The sequence below is a fragment of the Trichosurus vulpecula genome, chromosome 4 (genome assembly GCF_011100635.1).
Source record: "Trichosurus vulpecula isolate mTriVul1 chromosome 4, mTriVul1.pri, whole genome shotgun sequence".
Lineage (NCBI taxonomy): Eukaryota > Metazoa > Chordata > Mammalia > Diprotodontia > Phalangeridae > Trichosurus > Trichosurus vulpecula.
In genome coordinates this window covers 190,784,789-190,812,788 of record NC_050576.1, presented here as the reverse complement: position 1 = coordinate 190,812,788, position 28,000 = coordinate 190,784,789, and the positions used below count along the sequence as shown (strand labels likewise).

The 28,000-nt window shown below is 39.9% G+C and overlaps 1 protein-coding gene across 1 annotated transcript; it reads left to right on the top strand.

Annotated features, from left to right (window-relative positions):
- On the top strand, nt 1-27,916 carry LSM12 (LSM12 homolog). The gene is made up of 5 exons (XM_036757774.1): nt 1-182; nt 2,225-2,358; nt 21,727-21,836; nt 22,974-23,100; nt 26,258-27,916. The coding sequence occupies exons 1-5, from the start codon at nt 59-61 to the stop codon at nt 26,348-26,350; spliced, it is 588 nt and encodes a 195-aa protein (XP_036613669.1). The 5' UTR covers nt 1-58; the 3' UTR covers nt 26,351-27,916.
- Nucleotides 27,917-28,000: the final 84 nt, after the last annotated feature.

Genomic DNA, 28,000 nt, shown 5'->3' with positions numbered 1-28,000 from the left:
GGCGCACTGAGGGGGCCGGCCTCGCCGCTGCCCCGCCGCCCGCCGCTGCTCTCCCAAGATGGCGGCTCCTCCGGGCGAGTACTTCAGCGTTGGGAGCCAGGTTTCATGCCGAACGTGCCAAGAGCAGCGGCTGCAGGGCGAAGTGGTAGCCTTTGACTACCAGTCCAAGATGCTGGCGCTCAGTATCCTTCTCATCGAGGGCCGGCTGGGACTCCAGGCCGGGCTGGCACGGGTGGGGGGGCGGTGGCGGCTGGGGCCGGGCCGGGCCGGGCCGGGTCCGGGGCCTAAGGGGCGACCGGCGACCGCGGCGCCAAGGACGCATGCGCGTGGTCAACCCTAGTTCCTTCTTCCCCTCCTGCTGCCGCCCCCTTCCTTTCCCCATTGGGGTCTCAGTTCCCTCGCGGGAGCCGGGCCTGGAGGAAGGAAGGCAGGGGAGGTGGGCGGAGGGGGTTCGACACGCGGGTGGCCGTCCTGGCCGAATCCCCTGGGGAGGAGGGGGCACTGTTTGAGGAAAGGGCTAGTGGAAGGAAGGGAGGGGCTGTAAGGTAGGGTCTGCGGGCCCCAGATGAAAGAGGGGGCCGTGGTCACGTGGGGGAGGGGGTGTGTAGGTTAGGGGGACGTGCTTGTACCCGAGGTAATAGGCTCCTGAATTTGTAGAGGGTGTGTGTGTGTTTTACCCTAAGGAAAGAGGCATGGGCACAGAAAATGAAGCTGGGGCCATGGTTAGTATCTTTTTTTTTTGAGGGAAGGGTCCCTTGAGGATGAAGTTTATAGGTAACTCCTGGAAAGAGACTTCAGTTACTGTTTGGTGTGCACCTTCGGGAGGGGGGATTGTTGAAGGCTGATATCCTAGCTGGAAAATTGCTAATTTGGGGGTGTACTCATTGAGTATCCCAGACAAAGAATAACGAAAGTTTGATTCTGGGGGAGGGGTACTGATTATAAGCAGAGATGTTAAATTGGGAAAGAGCCTCTTTGTAGGGTGGGAATAGTAATAGTAATAGCTAACACACTTAAATAGTGATTTGAAGTTTGTAAAGTGCTTTACAAATACTTTATTTGATCCTTATAACAGCTTTGTGAGGTATGGTAGGTCCTGTTAGCCTCATTTCACTGCTGAAGAAACTGAGGCTGAAGAGCTTTAAGTGACTTGTTCACTGTTGTATAGCTAGTAAGTGACTAAGTTAGGATATGAATGTGACTGGTCTTCCAGGCCTCAAGCCTGGCACACTACCAACTGTGCCATCTACTCATGTCTAAAATGTTTATTTTGTTTAAGGTATGAGAATTTTTTCTCTCTACAATTGTTTCAGTGATCATTTTTTGATATCTTCCAACATGAAAGGGCATATTGAGTCTAATTGAGCCTGTTGGTCTGGAGTGGCAAACATTTAAATTCCAAATAACAATTCAGATAACCACTTGTTTCACAGTTCTAGTATAGGAAAGTGATTTTTGAAACTACTTTTAGCAGCATAGTCGCTTTTTCTAGATGAGGTACTACCATCGGCAGAATAAGACCTGTAAAATTAGCAACCCAGTAAAAGGATTCCTGGGATGCAAGTCTGACTGATGGTAGTAGTTCTAGTCTCAAGTATACCGTTAACTATGTTTTGTAAATGACTTTTTCTTTTGTAATCTCCATTGTATTTAATTATCTATGTAATAGATGCCTGACTAATTCTTGTTAAGTGAACGAACTGATGGGATTATCTTGGACGGGCCAGTTGCTCATCTTCAAGATGGGGATAATACCGCCTTTTTATCTTCAACAACTCGATGATGAAATAAGAAATGAGATGATGGGAAAGTACCTTGCAAAAAGAAAAAGTACTTTATAAATGCAATTATTATTATGCTAGAAACTACATTGGAATAGAAACTATAAGGTGTGGTGTCTTATATAAAAGACAAATGAGTTACCCATGTTGCATAAAAATTACGTTGAATTTCTATGCAAAAAACTAGCAGGAAAGAAGTGATAACATCTCAGGAATCCCAAGTTTGATCCTGTTTGTAGAACCTGAAATCCTTTAGTTTCTGGGGGTGAAGCAGGAGAAGAATGAGGTTTTGGGATTCCTTATTCCATTCTTGTGAGGCCTCTTCACCACTTGATTTTGATGTACATTTTCCTTCAGCCTTCCTTGAATCATGTTTTCCAGCCCCATCAGGATTTGTTGATGCCTCTGCCTGCTTGTTTTCCTTAACTTTATTCTCTCTCTAGAATGTCCCTCTTCCAGTGGAAAGCCTAACCATGCAGACATCCTGCTTATAAATCTACAGTTTGTCTCGGAAATTGAAATAATTAATGACCGCACAGAAACCCCTCCTCCCCTAGCTTCTCTCAATGTTAGCAAGGTAAGGATGATAGGCCACGTCTGGCTTAGAATAATGGTGGGAAGGGCTGGGTTTTAGACTATTTGCTTAGAGTGACTTTTGTCTCTGAATCTTGTCAGCTGCATTTATTTCATTAACTCATAGTCCCTTGTATTCGTGCCTCTTTCATTTTCTAAGAGGCTTACTTTTTCTCTGAATTGCTGAATGCTATTAGGTTTTAAGCAAAAACTTGCCCTCAAAGAGAGTTGACGTTGTAAGTTTTTTTCTTTTCTGAAAAGTTAAAAGACAAAATGTATGGGCCTGTGTCCCTATACTTGAGAAAACCCCAATGAATTTGCCAGCGCTCTCATGGAGAGACAGTATGGATTCCCCTGCTACAGAGTTTTTGGATAGGATTTCAGATCAGGCTGGCTTCTTGGAGGCAGGGGGACAGATGAGGTGACTTCCTGAAAGGGAGGAACAGCTGGTATCCCTCGGTCACACCAAAGGCCTGTAGGGCAAGGCAGTCACATAAGAGTTACTGAGTTCCACTTGTGTTCTAGGTGCTTTGGGAGAAACAAAGACATGTAAATCTCTTGTCCTCATTGAGCTTCTAGTCTAGCTGAGGAGGCAAGGTTTAGAATAGATTTAGTATAAATGTATAAATGTAGCTGAGGGATTAGCATTGTTCTGTTTGGCCTCAGAGGCCAAGAACCATGTACAGAGAGGCAGATTTAGGCTTGGCTTAAGGAAAACTCTGTTAACAATTAGAACTATACAAAAGGGAAATGGGCTGTCTGGGAAGATAGTGGACTCCCCTCCACTGAATGTCTCCAAGCAAAGGCTAGATCATCACTTTTTGGAGATGTTATAAAGGGGATTCTTGGTTAGATATGAGTTGGATTAGAAGGCTTCTGAATCTCTTTCAACCCAGGGATGCTAGCATTTTGCCATGAGCTGCATTCAGGGTACAAGAAACATGAGGGTATCTCCAAGTACATTTACTTTAAAATGCATGTATTTGTCTAAGTGGTATTATGTCATGCTTTAGTGCTTTGTATTTTTTCTTTAAAGATGAAGGCACCTTCATTGAGCTAGCTAACTACATGGGTACATATATTGGGCATATGTATAGCCTTCTCTCTGTTGTACCCAAAGCAAAAAAAGGCAAGTGTAGATTTTTCACAAGCACAATTTAAATCAGGCTGTTGGGCTGAATGGCTTGAAACAGGGCATAAACATTGTAGCACCTTTGCCCTTGTCTTCAAGGTGACTGATTCATATCAGAATCCCTTACATTGGCCCTAAGGGTTCTTAACTTTCTGACTGAAAAGCCGAGTGATTTTTCTTTGCCTGGAAAGGATAGTCTAGAGATTTGTGTTAACCTTAATAATTTGGGCCATTGGCATGTACATAAAGGAACACAAAGTGTCTAAATCTTTGCTGTATTTAAGCCTGAATACAGGGGCCTGAGCTTTCAGGGTATGTTGCATATTAGGTGATTTAAATAAATGGCTCAGGGTTCTCTCTTTTGGTGTTCTGATTAGTTAAGGTTTTATTTATGGCTGCTTGAAATCTGATAGCAGATTTAGATACCTACCTTTCCAGTCTCATATATATTACTCCATTTCATGTACTGGCCTTCTTGGCTGTTCCTTACATAGAACATTCCCATCCATGCCTTGCACAGACTGTTCCTCATCACTGAAATATACTCCCTTCTTACCTCTGCCTCTTAGAATCCCTAGTTTCCTTTAAATCTCAGCTTAAGGCCTGTCTCTTAGGGATATACTTGGGACAAAATAAAATAATTAAGTTTTTTGGCTTACAATTTTTACATCCTTGAACAATTATGTGGCCTATCCTTTTTTCAGTCACTTTGGTTTAGCAATGCAGTCACAAGATTTTGACATTCTTTAATTCTTTTTCATGAAACTACACTTTTATCACACTGGCTATTAAACATATTTGAGGAGACAGTCCATTTTTTCAAATCTAGCCTTGATGTTAGCCCATAGTTTTTCATTGGGGTATAAAACAAGTGAGTTCCCATTTTGTAGGAACATGTTTATCTCCATCTCTTAGATATGTTTCTTAACCTTATGTGATATATGGTATGGTGGAAGGTTGTATTGCAGTATTCCATCTCCATTTATGAATTTCTGTAATTCCAAATAGTTTGGCTCTTCAGTATATCATCAGTACATTTATCAGAATTTATTCTTCCCTCAATAGGGATAAGCCTTCTAAGTTCAATGGAAATTAAAAAAAAGGCCTCATAATTTTTTGGGGTAGATGGTTTATAGTCTGATGGAGATGCCAAGACCTCACATACTAACTTGGATTCTTAGTGACAATGTTTTTAATATAGCCTTGATTGAAAATGTTAGTCGTCAGTAAAAATGACCTTTTTCCAGTCTTCAGTACTCTAGTGCTTATATTGTCTTGCCCATGACAAACATTTTTTTCTTCATAGCAAGTTACCTGTTTTTTGCTGGTCTTCTTGCTCTTCTTCCCAATTTCCAAAAGCCTATACCTCACTATAGAGGAATCAGTAACGGTCCCTCTGAAGGCCTTTGATTGCTTGCTGAGCATTAATTAGGCTGTTTTACAGGAATAGTTAGCCATTTCTTGGCATCATTTTTTGGTTTTCAGCCGCACTTTGAAAAGCACTTTTGTGCCTTGATGGGACTGAACTTATTTCATTATGGGCTTGAATGATTCTTGAAACTTTTGATTCTCTGACACCAAGAGCTGCTGCAATATTTCTCATAGTCATTGAAGTGAGCTCTTTAAGAGCAATGACTTTTGTAGGTTTTCTTGGAGTAATATCCGTTCTTAAAAACTACAGAATAAAAGAGCAATGAAACAACGTGCAAGAGATCCAGCACTCCAGTGACAGAGAACTAAAGATGGGGAAACCAGCCCAATCCGGGTTCATCTGGTCAAGGTCAGCCATTCTGAGTCAGCCTACTGTCAGTAGAAGCACAGACAAATGACCGTTGCTGTCACAAAGTGAAACCACACCAAAATCCTTCCTTGTCTCAAGCATTTCTCACACCACACTATACCTGAGGCTCCTTTCCTGTGCCCGTCCACCCAGCTGCCTAGTACTTTTCCCTTGATTACTTGGTATTTATTTTGTATATACTTCTATTTATACGTGCTATTTCCACCTATGGAACACAAGTTCCATAAGGACAGGGACTATTTAATTTCTGTTTTTGTATCTCTAGTGCCTGGCACAGTGCCTGGCATACAGTAGATGCTTAATAAATGGTTGCCTGATTTTATCCTTGGTAATTTAATAATAGCTAGTATTTATATAATGCTTTCAGGTTTGAAAGCTTTGGTTTACCTATGTTAACTCATTTGATTCTTACAGCAGCCTGGTGAGGTAGGTACTATTCCCATTTTACAGATGAGGAAACTGAAGCTGAGAGAACACATAGTATCTGAGCCAGGATTTGAGCTCAAGTCTTCCTGATGCCTCAGAACAACATGATCCATTGTGCCATCTACATCTAGCTGCCTCATTGTATAATTAATATATTTCAGACCACTTTAAAAGCCTGTATGAATGTAAATTCTTAATGCTGCCAGATTTTTTGTTTGATCCATTAGTTGGCCAAAACAATTACCAAGCGTACTAAATACCTACTGTGTGCTAGATGTGGTGCCAGTTTCTGGGCATCAGAATACTAAGAATGAAACAATTCCTGCTCACCAGGAGTATGAGAAAACAACTCATACATACAGAGAATGAATAGAAGCAAATACTTAGTAGTTAGATAAAAGGCATTGTGAGAGGGAAGGCATTCGCAGTTGGAGGGATCACGAAAGTCTTCACGTAGAAGGTGGTGCTTGAGCTGTTTCTTTAAGGAAAAGGATTCCTTTATGAGGCAAAAGTGAGGAGGGAATGAATTCATAGGCTAATTTAACTGTAGGAAATGCCCAGTCAACACTTTTTCTTCTAAGGAATATTTAAATTCTAAGTCACTTGGAGCCATAGTAAGGTGTATCTTCCTTTTTCTCTAGGGAATATGGGGAAACTCCAACAATTAAGGGAGCATTGGCCCTTGAAACACTATTTGTTTCATAGTTTCCTGACATGAATTTGAAACCCTTCTCCCTCCAAAATGCTGTAAGGGTTTGCAAATCAGAAGGGTCTGGAGTTTCAATTCCAAGGCTACAGTTGCGTATAGTCAGTTGCATTTAGTTATGAAATGTTTCATCTAGCCAGTCTTTGGGTGCCCTACTGTTTGGGGCCCAGCCCCTTCTGCTGAAGTTACCAGTTAAGGGGGCCCTAGGGCTATCTTTTTTTCTGCTTTCATAGTTCATGAGATTTGACAAACCTGAATAAGATAGTTCTGATTTAGAACGTTTTATTAGAGAGGATGCCTTCCTCATGATTTCCTTGGTCTAGTTAGGAAGCTTGAGGAGATGTTCTCAATACTTGTAGTGTATATTACAGGAACATCCAAGTACTTAGGGATGTTCCCAAATTTACTTCAAGTAGACAATGGTGAATGTGTGTTGGCAGGGGAAGTTCCCCTGCTCAAAGTTATTTATACTAAAATAGCTGTTATTTAGAGGCCAGTTGTTATGCAGGTTTGCAGATTGTTGGTGTCCCTGTAGGTACTGCTAGTCATGTTTTAGACTTTTTACATTTTTCCCCCTCTTCCTCAGAGTGAGAGGAAGTGAATAACCCCACAAAGCCCATGCATCTCTCATAGCTGAAACTCATGGCCAAAATGAGGTTGGAAGGTTCTCTGAGGATCATTTATTAGTTCCTCACATTGCCATGAGCAGGAAACTATTTTAGATTTCCCCTTCCTGCCAACACCTAGGAAGTACTTTTTAAGGTACTTTGGTTTTTTTCCTTTATTGGAATTAGGATGGTGGGGTGAAGGAGGGGGTGGACTCCTTTGTGCAACAGCTGGTGTTTTTAAGCAACTAGAACAGTAATGAAGTTACCATAATTTTATTTATGTTTAGCAAACTTGGGGTCCTCTTTAGTGGGTAGATAGAACAGGAGGGTGTATGTTTAAATGCTTTAAGATGCCCAGAAAAAAGATGTTGGCAAATAGTGTTGTGTTGATATTACTCTTCGACCTTTCTAGCAATGAAAGATACAGTCACATTTTGTCTGATCTTGCTGGCATTGTAACTGTTCTGCTTAATTAAACCATTTGTTGTTATAAACAAGAAAAACGTGTTTTAAAAGAAACATTAATAACTTAATTATTTCTTCTGCCCCTAGAATTTACCTGCAACCATTTAGGGGTGAGCTAGGTCTCTTTAGGGTGGTGTTTTATATTACTTTGGGAGGTAATGCCATCCATTCTCAGTAATGGGAAGGAGAAATCAGGAAGGGGCAGGATAGGGGAAAGGAGCATTTTTTAGACTCCTCCAATCAGATCATCATAATCAGTATGTTATTAATTATTGCTATAAATTTTCTAAACATGAGACATTCATTCAAATGAAGTTCTGAAAGCGTTCCGAAACCAATTATAAATTTTTTGCATCTATCCTAGCCTAGTGTTCAGCTGCATTAGTGCATATATAATCAAGAATTGACTCAAAAGAAGGCTAATACACCACTTGAGGCCATGAATGAGCTGTTCTTGATCTTGTGATCAGAGTGGGTAGCTGGTGATAATTTCACTTTTATTGGAATTGACTATTGCTATCCCATGATAAGCCCTTTTTTCCATGGCAGGAAGAAGTAGGGGTAAATAAAACAAAGTGCTCCAAAACCTAATAATTTCTAGGTGGGGGTGGGGTGGGGTATCAAGTGCAAGACTGTTCAATATATTTGTCCTGAGCTAAATGTGTATTACCAATTAATACCTCATAGGGAAACCTGAAAATAATTGATACCAGCACTTTCTCAGATATTAGGTAAGGAGAGGCGTTTTCCTTGAATATTATTACCCATACTACTCTGAGTCTCATAATGGAGCAGGTAGTATGTGGTGAATTGTCAGAATGTATCATGATGATATTGGCAATATCATCACAATCTTTATTTTTATATTTTTAAATTCCAGGACCATGTTTTTAATAGATATATTAATGAATATTTGCTAGGTGTTAGACACTAAACTCTTGTTTAAAAAAAAAAAACAAAACAGATGTAGCCCCTAACACCTGGTAGAGACAAGAATCAGTCAGGAAACATTTTTTAAGCACCTTTGTGCCAGGTTCTGAGGATACAAAGACATAAATGCAACAGTCACAGAGCTTCAGGTCTACTAGAAAAGCAACATATATATAGATAAGTATATACAAAGTAAATACAAACTGATGTGAGGGGATAGGCACTAGCAACTGGGGACATAAAAAAGGCGACATGATAGAATTCGAACTGAGGTTTGAAGGAAGCTGGAGATTCTAAAAGGTGGAACTGAAAAGAGAGTGCCTTCCAGGAATGGAGGACAGTCTATGCAAAGACTTAGAGTAGGAGGTACAACATTGTGTGTGAGCAATACCAAGAAGCCCAGTTTGGCCAGACCTAAAGGCGTTTGGAATGGAGTAATGTGTAATAAGCGTGGAAAGATACAATGATAAAGATTAATGTCAACCTTAGAGGTTATCTAGTTCAGCCTTCTCATTTTAGTATACATTCATCTGTTTAGATAAATGTACTCTATGCATTTGGAACAGATATGTCTGTAAACCACTTTTCTGAGTTAGAGAATACTTCTTGAAGAATGAGAAGGGATGTGTAAAGTTAAATTTAAATTATTTGTGGGGATAATTAAAAAAAATTAAGCAAAGGTTTCATTTTCCCTATCATATTTTACTGGGACTGCCAACAAGCAATTGACTTGATTCTGTTCCTCTTAGCTTCCTTTGGTCATTTCATTGCATATGTCCACTCAAGTGAGGAGGCAATGCAAAGAATGGAGTTGTCAGGGAAGGTGAAAGAACTTGTATTTTTGAAAGGAGCTAATTTCTGTGTCCATCTTTCATTCTGATATTTGGTCACACTGAGGAAAGCAGTTGGCTTTATTTAATTATCTGAGGATCACCACTTTAAAAATTTAGACAGATGGGAGATTTAAAATAATCTCAGTCCATTTTTGGTATTCATAGATTTGAGCGTGCTACTAACGGTTGAAGTTTTTCTAGCTATTAAATTTTGATAGGTGGTGTATGCCTATTGAGCGCTATTTTGGTGAAGCCAGTATGAGGCACATGAGTGTCCCAACCTGTTTTGGCCACCCATCCCCAGGGGCTGTCACTGTGTGTTCTGAAAATGGCACCATCACTACATGCTCTAGTATGTGTGCTTTTGGGGGAGGGTGAGGAGGAAGAGGTGTTCCTATCTGAGTGAGATTTACAATAATAAGACCTTTTTTGCCAAATGAAAATAGTTTGAATTAAATTCATCTTCCTACTAAAGATTAGTGGATAAGATGTCCGATTTTGAGTCAGGAGAGGATGAAGTGAAGTATGATGGCTGGGGCTCTCCTGAAGTAGTGGTCTTGGAGAGACACTTGCTAGTCAGTAATAGGGCCCCCAGGGGGAAAATCCCTTTAGGGCAGGGTTTGCAAATTTTTGGGTCTCAGGACCCTTTTGTACCCTTAAAAAGAATTGAAGACCATCCCAAAAAGAATTTTTATATAGGTGATATTGATATTTATTTGCATTAGAAGTTAAAATGTCTTATTATGAAAATAGTTTTGACTTCACAGGCCTCTTGAAAGGGTTTTGGGGACCCCCAGGGTTCCCTGGACCATACTTTGAGAAACATTGCATAGTCTTTGGGGAAGCCAAGAAGGAAGGAGTGAAGGAAGACTTGATTTCAAATCATATCTTTGATATCTACTAATTGTATAATCTTGGGCAAATCATTTGATCTCCCTAAGCCTCAGTTTTACCTTATCTGTAATATTGGAATAATAATACCTGAGTACTTATCTGTTGGGGTCAAATGAGATAACCTGTAAAATGCTCTGTAAAAATGTCTGTTTTTATAGGAATCAGCCTGACCTGTACACTGGTCAGGACCAATGGCATACTGGTCCATTAGCTCAGTAGATAGTTGAAGGTTTACTTTCCATGTGGAGAAACATTTATTCAGTGGGAAAAACTTTGATCCTTAAGAGATCGGCAGGTGTCTATCTCACAAATGGATATTGTTTGGTCACCTTAGGAGACTGTTCCATTTAGTTAAATCTCATTTTATAGATGAGGAAATTGAGACTCTGGATGGTAAAGAGACTTGTCCAAGGTCAAACATGCAATAAAGCAGTGGAGCTGGCATTTGAATCCAGCTCCTTTTACTCCAAGCCCCACATTTTCCCCACTATTCTGGATTGTCCCATCTTCCCATCTCCATTGCCAGAAGCATAACTCAAAATGTTACAGCACATATAAAGGATGTAAGTTTTAACCTCTTTATTATTCCCTATGGGATAAGGGCTTGATGGATGGGAAAATGTGATGTGGTAAAATTGTAGTCCTGGGCTCTCCACAAATTTGGCCAAGATAAAGACTTGTAGAGTGAAAGAACTTGTTTCCGGCCTGGAGAATCTGAGGATTAAGAATTAAAATAAAAGCTACTGTGTGCTGTGTTGATAGAATACTTGGCTCAAATCAGAAGACTTGGGTTTTAGTCACAAATCTGCCACAGGTCATTCATTGTGTGATCACTTGGTGTTTTTGAACTAGATGATCTTTAAGGTCCTGTCATTTTTAAGGAGGAGAAAAAAGGTCTGATTAGATTGGCAGAAACTATAGCCACCTGTCTATGCGGCTCTCCGTTTTCCCTTCTTTCCTTTTAGTTCTCCAAAGTTGTGGGAATTAAATGTTACAGTTAATTGGTCCATCTTCACAATTCAGAGATGCCTTTGTTCTCCCCTGACTCTAAGCAGGTGACAGGGATGTCTTCAGAGCTCTAGACATAGCCAGCACCTCTTGAGGGTTTTTACTTGTGTGTGCTTCATGGGATATAAATCACCTCTTCTATGATTGATTGACTCCCATACTGTCTCCTCATAACTTGATCGTTTCCATGCTTATTTTAGTACCTTTGGAAGGTACTAACATAAGATTATTTGGTTTCTAATTAGGGGCTAAAGTTGGTAGGGAAGAAAAATGAGTATTTTGGTTGAAAGTTGGGTGTGAATCATTTGTGTATTCCCCTCAATTGCCCCAAGCCACCTTTTGATCTTTTGTGTGATTTAGCATCAGCTTGTTGATTTACTGTCAAATTTCAACTTTGTTGCCAGTCTAGTTTTCCCTCTTGCAGGTTCTCATGATTGATTTCAGAGCAATGCTTGATTTCAATGGTAGATGAAATAAGGAATGACCCTTGCATACAGCAGGTTCATAAATTCAAGCAGAGAAATGAGATGTTGTCAACATCAGGTACAAAAGCTTTTTGACAGCATAGTTATGTTTTAACCACTAATCAAAGCTTTTAAAGCTAATTATAACATATGGTTTTTCTTTTAAGCTATGTGAAAAAGCAACTTTGTTTATAAATTGTTTGTGGCCTGGCTGATTGTATCTTGGATTTGGTTGTTGACTGCATTATGGAAATATGATAGTGTTTAGATATACTTATCATATAGGAAGTCTGAAGATTGGTTTTTAGTGGGGGAGGTAATAATTATGTACCCTGAAATTTTAAAGCATCTTTCATGCCCAAAGCACTCATGTTTGCATATTCTCTTCATAGCATTCCTGGGAGGCTAAGAAGAGGTGAGTGAGATCCTCTTTTATAGATAGAGAAACAAGGCCTAGGGAAGTTAAGTGACTTGTATTAAAGTATTGTGATTAGTGATGGAACTAGTCCCCAGATTTCCTGACTCCTAGCTCTCTTCAATGGCCATCACCGTAGTTCAGGCCCTTCTCTTTCTCCTCCTGTGTTATGGCAACAGCCTCCTCATCAAACTCCTTTCTTCCAGTCTCTTACCTCTCAGATCTGTCCTCCACACCATCATCTACACCAGGGCTGTCCAACCTTAGATTTTTATTGAAACAATAGACAATATACTTTGATTTGTCATTTTAGTGAGAGCTCTGTGGTAGCTCGACTTCCTTTACTAAAGCATTTATGTAAATTTCTGTGCTTGTAGGCAGGCTGCATACATAGCACTGCATCTGGCCTGTGGGCTGCATTTTGGACAGCCCTGATCTACACAGCTGCCAAAATAATCTTACTATAAAGCATGAATCTCACCATATAATTCCCCTGCTTTACAAACTTTTATTGCCTCCAGGATAAAAAAGATGCCTTAACTTTGCATTGAGGGTCTTTTATAATCTGGCTATGTGTGTATTTATTGATGAAGGTTATGAAATTAATCAACAAATGTTTCAGTTTACAAAGAACAAAAAAAAGGGCAGTTGTATATAGAGCTCTAAACTTAACATTTTGGTTTTTAAAAAGTGTATATTAAATTACACAGTAAATACAAAATTGCCCTGTTTGTCTTCTGAACTTTTTGTTTTATGTATTTTATGTATTTTAATGTTTTACTGATTTTCTTGTTTTTGCGTCTCTTACTGCTTACTAACTCAACATTGCTTCTCCCTCCTACTCCCCTTCCCATAAGGCTAGTCGAGCAAAAGATATCAACATGCTGACTATGTCTGAAAATGTAGATCTCAATTGCAGCCAGCTTTTCAGCCTTTTTGTATATTATTCCTCTTTTCAAATTATACATACTAGCCAAAGTGGTGCCAGCATTCTGTATTCTATCTCCTATCTGCATGTCTTTGCACAGGCTGTTTGTTCCCTGTACCTGAAATATACTCCTCTTACTTCTATTTAGGAAGGTACCTTCCTTGAAAGCTTACTTAAAATCCTACTTTGGTACTCATGAAGCCTTTCCTGATCTCTTCAGATCCTACTCCCTTTCCATGAAACTACCTTGTATGACGCTAGCCTGGCCCCAGAGTTAGGAAGATCTGGCTTTCCTAACACATCCTGGTTGAGGGACTGGGCAGATCACTTAATCTCTCAATGTTTAAGGCTGCTCTTTAAGGCTAAATTATAGAGAAGGTTCTGATCTGCATTGGTATAGGAAAATCTTCACCAGTAGTTTCCTCCACTTATTACAGGTCTGGCCAAAAAAAAAATTGCATATACTTATATGGGTGCATATTATTATTGCCTAATAGCCCTTGAGGGGAAGGACAGTTTCATTTGTTATAGGACCTGGCACATAGTAGGTACTTAATAATGCTCATTGATTGATTCTCATCTCTCTATACCTTTACATAGGCTGTCTCCCAGTCCCGGAATTTACTTTCTCCTTATCTCTGCATCTTAAGAGTCCTTAGCTTTTTTTGAGGTTAAACTCATGCAGCACTTTTTTAGTAATTGGGACCTGTTCCTACTTCAAATGATCATGTGTACCCTTATATCTTTACTGTTTGCATCTCTCCCCTGCTTCCCCCAGTAGAATATAAGCTCCTAGAGGATAGGGACCATTTATTTTATAAAAAGCATGAAAAAGCTTTTTGCAGTTGAATTGTATTGCCCTTTTAGGCAATAGGCTGCACAACCAAAACACCTTTCTAACTCCTGTATTTGATATTAATGGATAGAGCTTTCAGGGATTAGAAAAATTTCCTTTTAAGACACTAATCCGCTGAGAGGCAGTATGGCTTAGCGTATATTGGGCTGGACTTAGATACCATAAGACCTGGATTCAGATTCCAAATTAGACACATACTCTGACACCCAGACATTGCCCATGTCACTGAGTCAGTTACTTCTTCTGTAAAATGAGGATGACAGTAACACTTAGCTCACGGGGTTGTGTTTAGGGCCAAATGAGATGTCAAGAACTTTAAAACCTTTAAACGTCTGTAGTTCAACACAGATTTCTGATACAAATGGAAATGCACACCATATTCTGACAAAACTCATCAAAATGTAGCTCGTGGGCTTTCTCCAGTCTAGTATTGTTTTGGAAATAATTTAATCAAATGAACACCTTTCCCCTTAGTACTTAATATGATCTATTACCCTTGCAGCATTCTTGTGTATTCTTTATGGATGAAGGTGAGGTATGGAAAGAGGAATTGTAGTTAATGGCAAATTTTTTTTTTTTTTTTACAAAATTGCTGGTAGATTTTTCAATGAGGACAGGGCTACCTTTCTGACCAAACAGGTTGCATTATTAAAAACTACTTTAAAAGGTAAATATACTTTCGGTTTATAAGGTCGGTAGAAATGCAAAAGAGCATGTAAAAAGAAATGGCTGAAAGTGGCACTGAAGAGTTGACACTTGAAATACCTAAAAAGGAATTTTGTAGGAAAAAATTAGAGCAGAGCTGTATCAAGTAGCTACAGCCTCATGCTGTTTATGAGAGTTAAATGTCTGAAAAGGTTGTGAGATTTTTATATCTGTGTTGAAAGAGTCCCTTGAGATCTTGCATGTTGTAAACTTGGAGTGAGGGACAGTTGGTGCTCTTGCTGGAACTGAAACAGCAGGTCATATTTAGAAATTGAGGTGAACCCTGTCCTGCCACTCCCTTTAGTCACCCTAAATTTTTTTTCTGAGTTACAGCAGCTCTTAGAGAGTTGTAGTAACTCCGAGTGTCTTTATCTGAGGACATTGGGTTGCAAGACCCGGAATAAACTGATGAAGGAGTTGAGTGGCTTCTGTGGGTGAGGAAATCACACTCAACAGGTTTCCTTTTGGATGGCCTCCCCTTCCCTTCAGCTGGGAGGCCCCTGGTTTCCTGGAAGTATAATGGAACTGTAAGTCTGGACCAGGGGTGACCAGCTGCTTCAACCCCTTCATTTTAGAATGAACCCAGAGAGATTAAGGGACTCATCCAAGTTGAGACAGGCAATAAAAGTCAAAACCAGAATTGGAACCATGGTCCTTTGCCTCCAAATCCAGGTACCTTTCCACTTTGCCATGCTGTTTGCCTTCCCATTGCTTCTAGGACTGCTGAAATAATTTAGTCATCAATTAATGACCATCTTTCAAAACAACTTGCTTGTGGGATGTATTTTGTTGTTTTCTCCCAGTTACTGAATGGAATAAGAGATCATTCACTTACTAGTTTAATAGGGCTGCAAGTGTGACTAAGAATCTTTACTATTAAAACGCCTTGGTATCAAGTTCCTGCCCTTTCTTTGCTGCTAAAAGAAAGGATGGTTACGAGAAAATGAAGAAGATTCTTAAATGGCTTCTTAGGGACGCGTGCAAAATGAAAGGAAGCTTCAGATTAAACTAAACTGCAGGTGTTCAGGGAGTAACTGCAATTAAGTTGTGAGTCTGCCAGTAATAAACATTTTATTTTACATTTCTCAGGGTGCAGGCCCACGGTGTTCATTCTCTGAAGTTGCTGGTACATTTTATGTGGATACTATTTAGGAATTGACATAAACCAGGAGGTTGGCATTGAAAAATGTGCCAAATATTGGTCATAAAATCTTGATACGTATAGTGTTCTAGAAGGTACATTGGATCTGGAGTCAGAGTTTCCTCATTTGTAAAATGAGAAGGATGTATTAGATGGCCTCTCAGGTCTTTTCCAGCTCTGGATCTATGATCTGGGTTCAAATCACAGCTTTGACACTGTGTGACCTTTGGCAAGTCACTTAACCTCTTTGAACCTCTGTTTGCTCACCTGTAACTTGAAGGTGGTAAACTAGATAATCCCCCAAAGTCCCTTCTGGGCTTTATATCTATGAACCTATGATGTAGTCTGTGTGAGGCTTTGCCCTACTGAGTTGTAATCTAAATCACATAACTTCTTTTCCAAGGGCAAGTTTTTCCTTTTCCAATCAGTTTGGCAATATGTATAAGTTAAACTAGTGAACTGAGAGAATTGTATAGGTGTATTTCAACCTAGAAAAATCTTAAATTAATAAACACAAAAATTAGGCTGTGATTATTTGCTTTATGGTAGGATTTGTTTACAGAAGCAATTTAGGCACAAGTTAAAACATTAATTTTTTTGTTATGACCTTAACAGATATCAACACACATGAATATTTACATATACAAAAACCCAACAGAAAAAAGGATTGTATGTAAAACTGAATCTATTGCATACCACTTGGTTTTTAAGAGTATATATTAAATTTAATATAATTGCACCAACATTCTCCTGCTTATCTTTGGCCCCTTCTGAACTGTCTTTTCTCATCGTATTTTTAAGTTTAATCTTTTTTTTTCATCACTATCACTCCTTCCTCTCCTCATAAAAGCCTTCCCTTGTAGCAATTATAGTCACACAAAAATTAATATATTGGCTGTTTCTGATAACATATGCTTCATTCTGTATCTTCAGTCCATTACCTGTCTGCCAAGATGTAGGAAGCATCATTAGTCATCAGTTTTTTGGAGTCCCAGTTGGTCATTGCATTGATCAGAGTTCTTAATGTCTTTCAAAGTTGTTTTCACTTATCTTACTGTAGTCATTTAATACGTTTTTCTTGTTCCATATCAGTTCACACAAGTCTTCACAGGTTTTTTTGAATCTCTCCCTTTTGTCATTTCATATGGTGCAATACTCAGGTACAGTTTTTCAAGAACGTAGTATAAAAGGTATACCTGTATAATAATGTTTACAACAGTCTCATTCTTGGGAACCAATGTTATTTTTTTCTATATGAAGATTTTCCTTGTCCCTTGGTCATTCGTAGTGAACTCCAAATAGTAGAAATTTATTCCACCATACCAGTATTACTGATAATTTCTCTCAGTTATATTGGAGGAGAAGGGAGACAGGGAGTTTAGTAGCTTTCTTGAAAGTATTATAAGGAAGAGGCCACTGATGTAGCAAGCTGTGTTTTTCAGATTTCCATCAAAATTGGCTGCTGGAAGTTTCTGAATTGACAATTAATCTGAACCTCCTGTTATTTGGGTGGTGGATACTTCAAGGGATTGATGTTGAATCATGGTATCTCAGTTTCTTTTATAAAATGAGGCCAGAGTAGGTAGTCTGCAAGAGTAGAACCTCTCTAAGGTTTCTTCCAGTTATTAATATTTGATACCTTTGATACCTTTGTGCTATTTGAAATAACATAAGAAAGTCAGACTTAGAGTAAGTCCTGGTATCTCGAAAGCCAATGAAGTTTTTTGATGATGAGCGTGTGGCCCCAGAAGTAATCAGTCAGCAATCACTTAATTAGTACATACTTTGTGCCAGGCATTATGTTGGTGTGAAGATTCAAAGACAAAAATGAAATAGTTTCTGCCATCAAGGAGTTTACATTTGATCAAAGGAGAGAGAGAGAGAGTGTGTGTGTGTGTGTGTGTAAATGTAAAATTTTAATTTTTTGTTGGAGAGCACTAGTGGCTGGGATGGAGTCAATAAAATCTTCATGGTGGCCCCTGAGCACAGTTTTGAAGGAAATTGGAGCTTCTGAGAGATGAAAGTGAAGGTGAGGAAGCATTACAGGCATAGAGATGGGAAATAGAATGTTATGTTGTGGAGGAACAGCAAGAAGTCCAGTTTTACTGAATGCAAGTAGGGAAGTAATGTCCAAGAAGGCTAGAAAGGTAGGTTGTGGCCAGGTTGTGAAGAATTTAAAAGTAAAACAGAGGAGTTTTCATTTCATCTGGGGGGCAGTAGGGACCCATTGGAGTTTATTGAGTAGAGGAGTGACATGATTATGCCTGTGCTTTAGGAAAATCACTTTAGTGGCTTTTTGGCAGGATTGATTAGGATGGGGAGAGACTTGTGGCAGGGAGACTAATTAGGAGCTATTTTAATAGTCAAGATGAGAAGTAACAAAGACCTGAACTAGGATAGTGGCATTGTGTGAAGAAAGAAGGAGGTGAATGTAAACAATGCTGCTAGTGGTGTTGTGAGGGGGTGAATGTAAAACATGTTGTAGTGGTAGAAATGACAAGAGTTGGCAACCAGTAAGACATCTACAGGTCAAGTGAGGGTGAGTTAGGAGTTGAAAATACTGAAGTGGTGAGCCTGGCTGACTGGAGGGTTGGTGTTACCCTCAGCAGAAATAGGGAAATTGGAATGAGTGAATTTAGCAGGAAAGATAATGATGCTCACGGGACATCTATTTGGTAATATGAGATTAGAGCTCTGGGGAGAGACTAGGCCTGGATATATAGATCTGGGAGTCATCTGCATAGAGATGATAATTAAACACCTGGGAGCCGCTGAATTCAGAGAGAGGAGGAGCAATCAGAGGTAGGAGAACCAAGAAAGAGGGTATCGAGGAGGAGAATGTGGTCAATAATGTAAGATGTTGCAGAAAGATCAAGAAGAATAAGGACTGAGGAAAGGCCATCAGATTGAGCAAAAAGAGCATTAGTGATTTTGGAGATTGCACATTAGTAAATTTGATTCTGCTTGCTAGTGTGACAGACATTTGTACGCGTTTTCAGTTGATAGTTCAAGTCAGAAGCAAAGGGTTGAGACCTGAGTCATAGAGGAAGTGAGGCCAATGAGTATAGACAACTCTTTCTAGGAGTTTGGACTTTTTTTCCAGTCTTTTTTTTTTAGTTATTTTTATTTTTAGTTTGCAACATTCAGTTCCACAAGTTTTTGAGTTCCAAATTTTCTCTCCTCCCCACTCCCCGCCAAGACTGCATGTAATCTGATATAGATTCTACATATACCTTCACATTGAACTTATTTACATAATAGTCCAGTTATAAAGAAGAATTATAACCAGTGGAATGAGTCTGAGAAAGAAGAAAGGAAACCAAAAAAGGAGAAAAAAAAGAGGAAATAGTTAGGAGTTTGGATTTGAAAGGGAGTAGTGGTTACAGGGCAATAGAGTGAGGGGACAATAAAGTCTCATGAAAGTTTTTGTTGAATGTATTTGTAGGCAGCTGTACCTAGAGAGAGTTTGAAGGTGGGTGGGACCAGTCTGCAGGAGAATAGAGAAAGGGAAAACAAAAATGCGCCCAAGTACTTAGCCCTTATTGAGATTTTTTCTAATGGTTCTTCCATGGACCCTGTTACCTACCAGTATTTGGGATAAATTAAAATCGTAGGGCTAGAAAAGCATAGAGAGATCATTTAGTATCTGTTTCCAGACAGGACTTTGCTTAAACTCTTACAGATATTTGCTTTTTTCTTTAAAAGTCTCTGGAGATAATGGCTGTGCACCTAGTTTGTCAGATTGCTATTCTTGATGTCTAATCTAAAGCCCTTGTGAGATTTAGACTCATTTTATCCATTCCCTGGTAGAAATAGAACAGCAGCTCATTATGCCACTCCCCTTCGCCTCCAAAACATCCTTTCTTATATTTGAAGATTGTCTGCCCCCAGCCTTTGCTTCTTTAGACTAAATTGACAGAAGTTTATTATTAGACATTTTTTGCTAGTGTTCTTAAACTTGCTTTGGATGGAGTCTCTGAACAGGCTGGATTCTAGTGGTTTCAAGCTGCTAACTGATCTCTGCAGACTACATACATTTTAGTCTGAACATTCAAATTATATAGTCAGCATATTCTTGTCAGAAACAGCTTTCATCTGGTCCAGTATTGGGTGATTTTTGTTTTCCTGCAGTAAACATTTTTGAAGGAAGTTGGATTGTTGAAAATGAGAGACTTGGTTCTGCTTGCTAATGTGGTAGACATCTGCACAACCATCCTTCTCTCTCCATACCCCCCCCTCCCCCCAATTTCTTCTTCTAGCTGTGGTGGAGTCTCATTAGGGAGCCCTACTCTGGAGCTTTGCAGCCCTTCTATTCTTCCCCTTCCTGAAGTCTTTATTCTTTCCCTTCCTGAAGTCTTCTGGCTCCAAGAGGCTGGTTGGAAAGTCCAGCAGAATGGATCTCCCCCTCCGTGAAGAGGGTTGTCTTAGTGACTGAAGACTACTTTGACTGCTGCTGCTTAAAATATTCCACCAGCATCTCTTCCATAGAAACTGTTTCAGAGGCCATGAGCCTCTCTTGCTGCTGTTTTTGCTAAGGCCCTGTACAGTGATATCTGCCTTGTTTGCTTGTTTCTTTAAAGCTACTTTCCAGTGGGTCAAAAAAAAGCACAAAAGGACTTGAAAAGATAGGGTACAGTCTTGCCAAGTCTTTGACTACCCAGGTATTTTAGGTACTGTGTGAAAAGGCTGAGAACTACCGTAGTATTTGTCCTCCCTTTCTTCCCTATTTCTTTCAACTCGGAACATCATGTGTGTACACAGATTGACAAGGCCAAGGAGTAGCTTAAAATTTTTTTGCAGAATTTTTTCCCTTGCTCTGGATTGTAATAAATTACCTTTGAAACTCAGATTGGAGGCAGTGGGGCAGTGTTTTTAGTTCCTTGAAACCCGTTTTTTTGGGGGATCTTCATGTCAGATAGCCTTAACCACTAAAGTTTTGCTTTGTTATGAAGAATTAGATATCTTAGTTGATTTTTTTTGACTCTTCTGTGATTGTGCCAGAATTATAGTTTTGAAGAAAGACTGAAATAATGAAATTGTATTCCCAGTTGTACCTTGTGATATTTGGAGATTCTGTCTCTGCACAATGCAGACACAGCATCCCCATTTTTAAGAAATTGACATTCTGGAGATGAGAAAGAACAATCTTGGTATGCCTAGTAGGCTTGCCAGCATCAATAGTTTGCAGTATCAGTACAGTTAAATATTGCTTAATGGGAAGGTAAATTAATGGGAAGGGAAAAGCATTTATTAAATACCTAATATGTGCCAGGCACTGTGCTAAGTGCTTTATAAATATGGAGGGGAATAGTGAGGGGAGTCATACAAAGTCAGAAATAATCTAAAATTATTAATTTTTATAAACATACTTTTTCTTGGTAGACTGACCTTCCAGATCTGTTTTGACATATTAAAGTGAGTTTTTGCACTTTTGAGACTTGTACTACACTGGCTGATAGTATGGAGGTGGGATGAAAAATGTTTTTGGTGTTTAGGGAAGGTTATCTTTGGATTGAAAATATGGATAATTCATATATAGATAGAACTATCTATCCCAAAAGGTTATTATCTGTACTGTGTGTTGTTTCTTTTCCACCAGAAAGCAGGCAGGGTACAGAAATAGTGGAATCCAAACCATTTATTTTATTGTTGAAGGATTTTGTTTGTCTTCTAAACCAGTGTTTTAAGTTTCAGTGGGTAATAATGGTTTCATGGACTCAGGCCTCTTCATGTGAACACAAGTTTTGGAGTTGGCTAGAAGGGGACTTTGTAGGCCCCTACTTTTACATCTGAAGGTTACTGTATTGTTAAACTACAACTTTAAGGATCAAAACTGAAAAGCAACTAATATTTTATTAAGCATGAAGGTTTTTTGTTTTTCTTCTTTGCAAGGTTGTCTGCTTAGGTTTTCTTTGTTGGGGGAAATAGACCACCTAAGCCAAGCTTTCTTAGCCTCTCTTCTTTAGTCTAGTTATGACTGTTTTCAGCATGTTACTTGTTTCTAGTGGGAAGAACTGAACCAAGTGTCTTCCTAAATTTTCTGTTCTTTTTATCTCTCAGCTTGCCAGCAAAGCTCGAACAGAGAAAGAGGAGAAGCTGAGCCAGGCCTATGCAATTAGTGCTGGTGTCTCTCTGGAGGGACAACAGCTTTTCCAGACCATTCATAAGACGTAAGTAGTTGCAGGAGGGGAGTGGGTGGAGACTGGTTGTCTTCTATTTTTTTCCTCTTTCCCAGAGGTGATCGTTGTCAAATGCTTAGCCATGTCATCTGTTTGCAATATTTTAGGTTATCCTGATTTTAAAAGACAGGGTCTTGTGACGCACAGGTCAGGATCTTGGGGATCTAAATTTTTTTTTATATATCTATGATCCCTTTCCCCAAAAGGACAAAAGAAGCTCTTGGTTTTCTTTTGTTAACTCATGATAACCCCCCCCCCCCCCATTTTTACTCTCTTTTGATGAGCACAGGGAGTAGAGGAGTACAGGTTTTGCTATAATTGCTCCATCAAGGGGAATACCCTTGTTATTGTTCCAACAAGACCTTTTGCCACAGCACAAGTCCTTTGACATTCCACTGGGTCCCCTGGCTGTTGAAAAGATAAAATATCATGCTTTCTCCTTTCATGCTATCTTCACCTGCCCCTTTTAAATGCCAGGGCTTGAACTCACAGATGGCAGCTGGCATTACTGTTGTCATGAGGCCAAGCTTTAAGAATCTGAGCATTTACAGGTATGTGAAGGAGCCTCTGTTAGGACTCTCATGTAGCCTTGGTGCATTGTCCAGCCATCAGATACATAAGAGGGACCAGGCCACAGGGCAGATGGCCAAACTAGCTAGAGTTTGTCAAGTATGAGTTATAGCTCTTTTGCTATGAGAGGAATTGTCTCCCTCCAGGACTCCCTGGACTGCTGAGTTGGATCCAGCAGCTCAAGTCTAGATTTTCTTTGAACCTGAGCTTGGTTTGGAATTCTGAGACTACAACCATCAGGCAAGTGAGTCTCTCTGGGGAACACAATTTTCTAACACTCTTCACGTCACTCAGACTGTAGAGTGGCTCCCCTGAGCCTCACTTTTGTTTGTTTGGTGTTAACTTTGTTCATTTAAAGTGCATATCCCCTGTAAAAGGAATCTTAATGTATAGTGATAAGCAACTGTTCAGTAGCCATCCCTTTCTTTACATGTTTGTAGCTGGTACTCTGGCATCTCTTGGGCCCATTTCTTTAGGGTGCTGTCCTTGGGAATAGAGAATGTGGTGTGCTTGAGACAATGAAGTGGCATTTCACCTTTTCTCTTCTCCCTCTCCCAGCATTAAGGACTGTAAATGGCAAGAAAAAAACATTGTAGTAATGGAAGAAGTTGTTATTGCACCTCCCTATCAAGTGGAAAACTGTAAAGGCAAAGAAGGGAGTGCATTGAGCCACGTACGAAAAATAGTAAGTACAAGGAATGCGGCCCTCGGCATTCATCTTCCTACTTCATGGCAGAATCATGTCCTAAAACATCAGCGGCTGCTTTTGCATGTTTTCTAGCATGTCTTGCTGCATATGACCAACTTCTTGTTTTGCCTTTTACTTTCATGCCACATATTCTTTATAAACACCTGGGGTGATTAGCAGCTCTTAAGGGGTTCAGTGAGACCTATGTGTCGAAGAGAATTCTTTGTTTCCTAAACTAGCTCTATGGTATCCACTGTTGTGTGGAACTGAGATCAGATCATGTGCCATTAAACCTCTCTTCATTCATTTATTCAGTCAGTGTTTAGTGGCTGCTGTGTGCAATGCTCTGTGCTAGCTGCTGTGTGGAGATGCAGAAGGAAGATCTTTATCTTACTATCTTTACAAAGCTTATCGTTTAGCAGGGAAGATCAGAAGATCAGACATGAACCCAAATAATTGTAATGTAGGACATGAGAGTGTAATTAGAGGTGTGAACGAACTGCTATAGGAATTCAGATACAGGATATTGTGGGCACCTGGGGAAGACAGGCAAGCCTTTGTGAGCAGGCCTTGAAGAAGCGGAAGGAACTAAATAATCAGAGTCACCCACGCTTGCAACCTTAGTGTCATCCTGGATGCCTCTTGTACACTCAATCCATACACATGTAATTTATTGCCCAGTATTGTTGTTTTGACTTGCACATCTTTTGTATATTTCCCTTTCCACTCATGCAGCTACTACCACCCTTGTGTGGGTCTCCATCCCATCATGCCAGGTCTAGTGCAATAGCCCTGTGTTTGGTCTCCCTGCTTCAAGTCTCTTGACTTTAGTCCATACTCCACTTTAGCTGCCAAAGTGATTTTCCTAAAAAGCAAGTGTGTCCATATAGCTCCTCCTGCAATAAACCCTAGTGTCTTCCTGTTACCTCAGGATCAAATACAAAATCTGCTTTTTGACTTTTAAAGCCCTTTATGACCTGACCACTTCCTACCTTTCCAGTCTGTTTTACACCTTATATTCCTCTCTACCGACTGATTCAGTTACAGTCAATTCTGCTATAACACTTGTTTGAAAATGTGAATTTGTTCCATTGTGTATGATATATTAGGGAGCATTTTGAGCATAACTCAAATTTTGAAATAGCAAGAATGAAGAAACATGCACTGCTTCACAATTAGTCACAAGCTGCAACCCTTCCAGTGCCCATTTCCCCAAACAAGCATCAGGTCTTTTTCAAGGTAAAGTATCATTTATTGCATATCTTTTGGTGCACAAGGAACTATGGGTGGAGGAAGGCTGGTCCTCAGGTCTGCCCCATGCCCCACTCTTCTCCCATGGCCTTTGAATCATATCATGCCCCATCCTGCCCCCCTTTTAGATTTTTGCCTTGCCTATCTTGTAGGAATGGGCCACTTAGCAGCAGCTGGAGGCTAAGGACAGCTCTAGGCCATTTTTTGTAGTATTTTTGGATTTCTTAACCATTTAATGTATCTAAAACTTGCTACCATTTTTATTGGGTTTCTATCCTTTTATTATGAATCATTGAAAAAGATTTTTGAGCATCGTACCCCTAAAGCCATTTTCCCCAGTTTTTGTAGCAGAATGCTTTTTGGGAGCACATGTCGAGTTATAGGAGAACTGACTGTACGGTAGTCTGCTGTTGCACATACACAATATTTCTTGACTCTGTGTCTTTTTAACTGGAACCCTTACCTCTTCCTCGTGTCTTCCTTGGACTCCTTCAGGATTTGGCTGAAATCTCATTCTCTGTAAGAGGCCTTTGCTGGTCCCTTCCATTTATGCTGTATATATCTTGTATGTATATAGTTATTTGCATGTTGTCTCCCTCATTGGAATATAAGTTCCTTCAGGTCAAGGACCATCTTTTACCTTTCTTTGTTATCTCCCAGTATTTCTTGTGCTTAGCACAGTGCCAGACACATAGTAAATGCTTAATAAATCCTGGTTGACTGAGCAAGGTGGTTAGCCCTTTGGACACTTTCCTCTGTGTCTGGAATGGTCAGTATTAGTTGCTACTCCTTGACATTAGATTAACTCTCCCATATATTATCGCATTAGGGTCCTAACTAGTCTCTCCTTCCCCCTACCTTCTAATCCAAACTGAATTCTGTTGCCAGAGTAACTTTCCTAATATGGTTGATCACTTTCTCAAAAATTTCAGTGGCTTTCCATTGCCAATTGAATGCAGTCCAAATTGCTTGGTCTGCTATTCAAGATTTTCTGGCCTCATCTCTTATTAGTGTTCTTTAAAATACTCTTTACTTGATTCAGATTGGGCTCCTGTTCCTCGGATGTGTCCTCCCTCCCCCCTTCCAAATACTGCCGCTATCCCACGTTCCAGTGGAAATAATCTTTCCCTCCTTAGTTCTCTTGTAGTACTTTGTACCTCTCCTCTGTATTCATGTATTACCTCATCTAGTCTCTGTTCTAGTGGTTTGTCGACCTGTCATCTTCTGTGCTATTGAGAATCCACTGGAAGTAAGCCTGTACCTATCAGTGCCTAGCACAGAGCCTTGCACAGAGTCACCTGCATAATGTCTGTCAGATTGAACTGAACATTTAGCATTGTTCAAAGTCATGTTCTTTTGCTTTCTGAATTGACACTGTTACTTTGGTGTAGGGGTGGGTACAGAATATTGAGAAGACCTGGATTGGCAGTGTGAAGTTTTAGTCACTGTTGTGCTGGTGGCTTGTCATGTGACCTAGGACGAGTCTACCCGACTTCTCTGCTCATAGTGACGTTGTTTGTAAAGAACTCCTGCCCCTTCTTAGAAGGAGGTCAGATGAAATGTTGGATATAAAAAGCACGATAGAAATACAAGACACTGCTAACTCTTGAGTATCCATAGTAGTAATAGTGGCAATGAAAGCATGTATCTCCCATTTGGGGGATGGTCTCCCCAAATTTCAGTAGCTTATAGATCCAAGTTCTTCTCCACGGAGTTGCATACTGGAATTACACTGAATGTTTTCCCTCTTTCCTGCTCACCTTTGGGTTAAAGGGAGCAGGAATTAATCGATCTGATTAAGCAGTTGCTGACTAGTCCAGTATGGACAACGACGGTATTTAAGCTGAATCTGTGGGAGGTGTTGCCTCTTTCCATCCCCTTCCTTATTGCTGGTTTCTTGCAGGTTGAGAAACATTTTAGAGATGTGGAAAGCCAAAAGGTAATGCAGCGTTCACAAGCACAGCAGACACAGAAGGAGGCCGCTCTGTCATCCTGAGTCCCCACACCCCGCACACTTGGGGGACTCTTTCAACATCCAACAGAGGAGGGAGGCGACATTGGCGTCTTCATCGGAGGCAGGCCGGGGGAGGGGAGGGAATTCCTTTATTTCCCGTTAGCTCTTTTTAATGAAGGGCTAACAATTCCAAACCTTAGACTTGAACAAAAAACAACAAAAGAACGAGAGAATAATTTAAAAGTTGAATCATTACTTGACTAACAGACTTGTTTTGTCTACCATGTTTTTTTTTTCTTTTTCTCTCCTGGAACAGTCATCTTGTTAATTTTATTTTTGAAAATACTCTGTACCCTTCCCTCTTTGTCCTTTCACCCTTGACTTTCTTCTCCTTCTCTGTTCCCTGCCATTCAGTTTTTATAAGTGGTTATACTTGCCTTCTGAGCAAATGGGAGAAATTTTGACATCTTCCGTTCTGAAATAAAAATAACAAGCTGACTGTGATATTTGTGTTGAGGCCAGAACAGCAAATAGGTGCCTCACTTTAATTTTTTTTTGCACAGGGCATGGCTTGAATTAGTTTTATTTTTCTTATCTTTAAATATATATATGAAAATATATATTAAAATGTTCTCTAAATATTTTCTGCTTCTTGCAGGTCTCTATATTAGATCATGGCCCAACCCACCTCTACTCTCCCCTTCCCCCCCACCCAAAAAAAAAGCCCCTTAGCAAAGTAACCAACTTGGCCTAGTCCCAGAATCTCTTGCCAGCCTTTGGAGAGTCAGGTTTGTGTAGATTGAATGCAGGACTCGAGGGAAGGAGGACTCATAGTATCTTACCTTTTTAAGTGTGTGTTCTAGCTGCTTCCTTGGGCTAGAATTTCTCATGTGTCCTGGAACTCTAGGGTTCTCTCTTTACCCCCACTTCATGGTACTAGAAATAAATCTCAACATTCCCTGGTAGACTGGAGACGCAACTATTGATTTCTTGTCCTCTGCAAGGATCATCTTGCATGGCATATTTCATCTCTCCTACTTGAATGACAAGCTCTCTCTTCCAAGTGACCTGGGATGATAAGCTTCTTGTCCCTATCTCATTCCACCCTAGATTATCCCTACCCCCTTGGTTTCTCTCTTCTTGACTTTGCACCCAAATTTTCTGGTCCAGATAAATCTTGACTAATCTCCCAAACCCCCTCTTTCCTTCCCTTTACTAGCTGATGACAGTCTGTGCTCAGCAAATAGTCTAAAAACCTATGTGTTTCTCGAATTTAGTCCACTAGTTTGGCTGGCTATGGTTAACTTGCTGAGAATTAGCTATCATTCCTTTCCTCATGTGCCTCAGGGCAATAATATTGGGTAGAGTGTGCTGTCATTCTTCTGTCAGGCACAGAGTGGGTTGTCTATAGCATCCATGAAACTGGCTAGAGTCTGGGGGTGAAACTAGTTTAAAAAAAATTGGCCATGATCTCTTCCCCTCCTCCCTCCCTCTCTTTTTTTTTTAAATAAATGGATCAAAACTAAATAATTCAAGCCCTGCCTTCAAAAATAATTTTTTTTAGTATTGTTTAGCAAAAACAATAAAACCCAAATTTTTTAACCATCAGCTATGTCTCATTGGGTTTGCGTGTGCCATGGGTTAGGGAGGGGATTGGAGTGAAGGGGATATGATTTAACAAGGTAGAGTAAC

Coding starts and splice junctions, on each gene's coding strand:
- LSM12 (XM_036757774.1), top strand. CDS start 59: ATGGCGGCTCCTCCGGGCGAGTACTTCAGCGTTGGGAGCCAGGTTTCA. Junction 183..2,224: donor GTCCAAGATGCTGGCGCTCA/GTATCCTTCTCA, acceptor TTCTCTCTCTAG/AATGTCCCTCTTCCAGTGGA. Junction 21,837..22,973: donor TTCCAGACCATTCATAAGAC/GTAAGTAGTTGC, acceptor TCCCTCTCCCAG/CATTAAGGACTGTAAATGGC.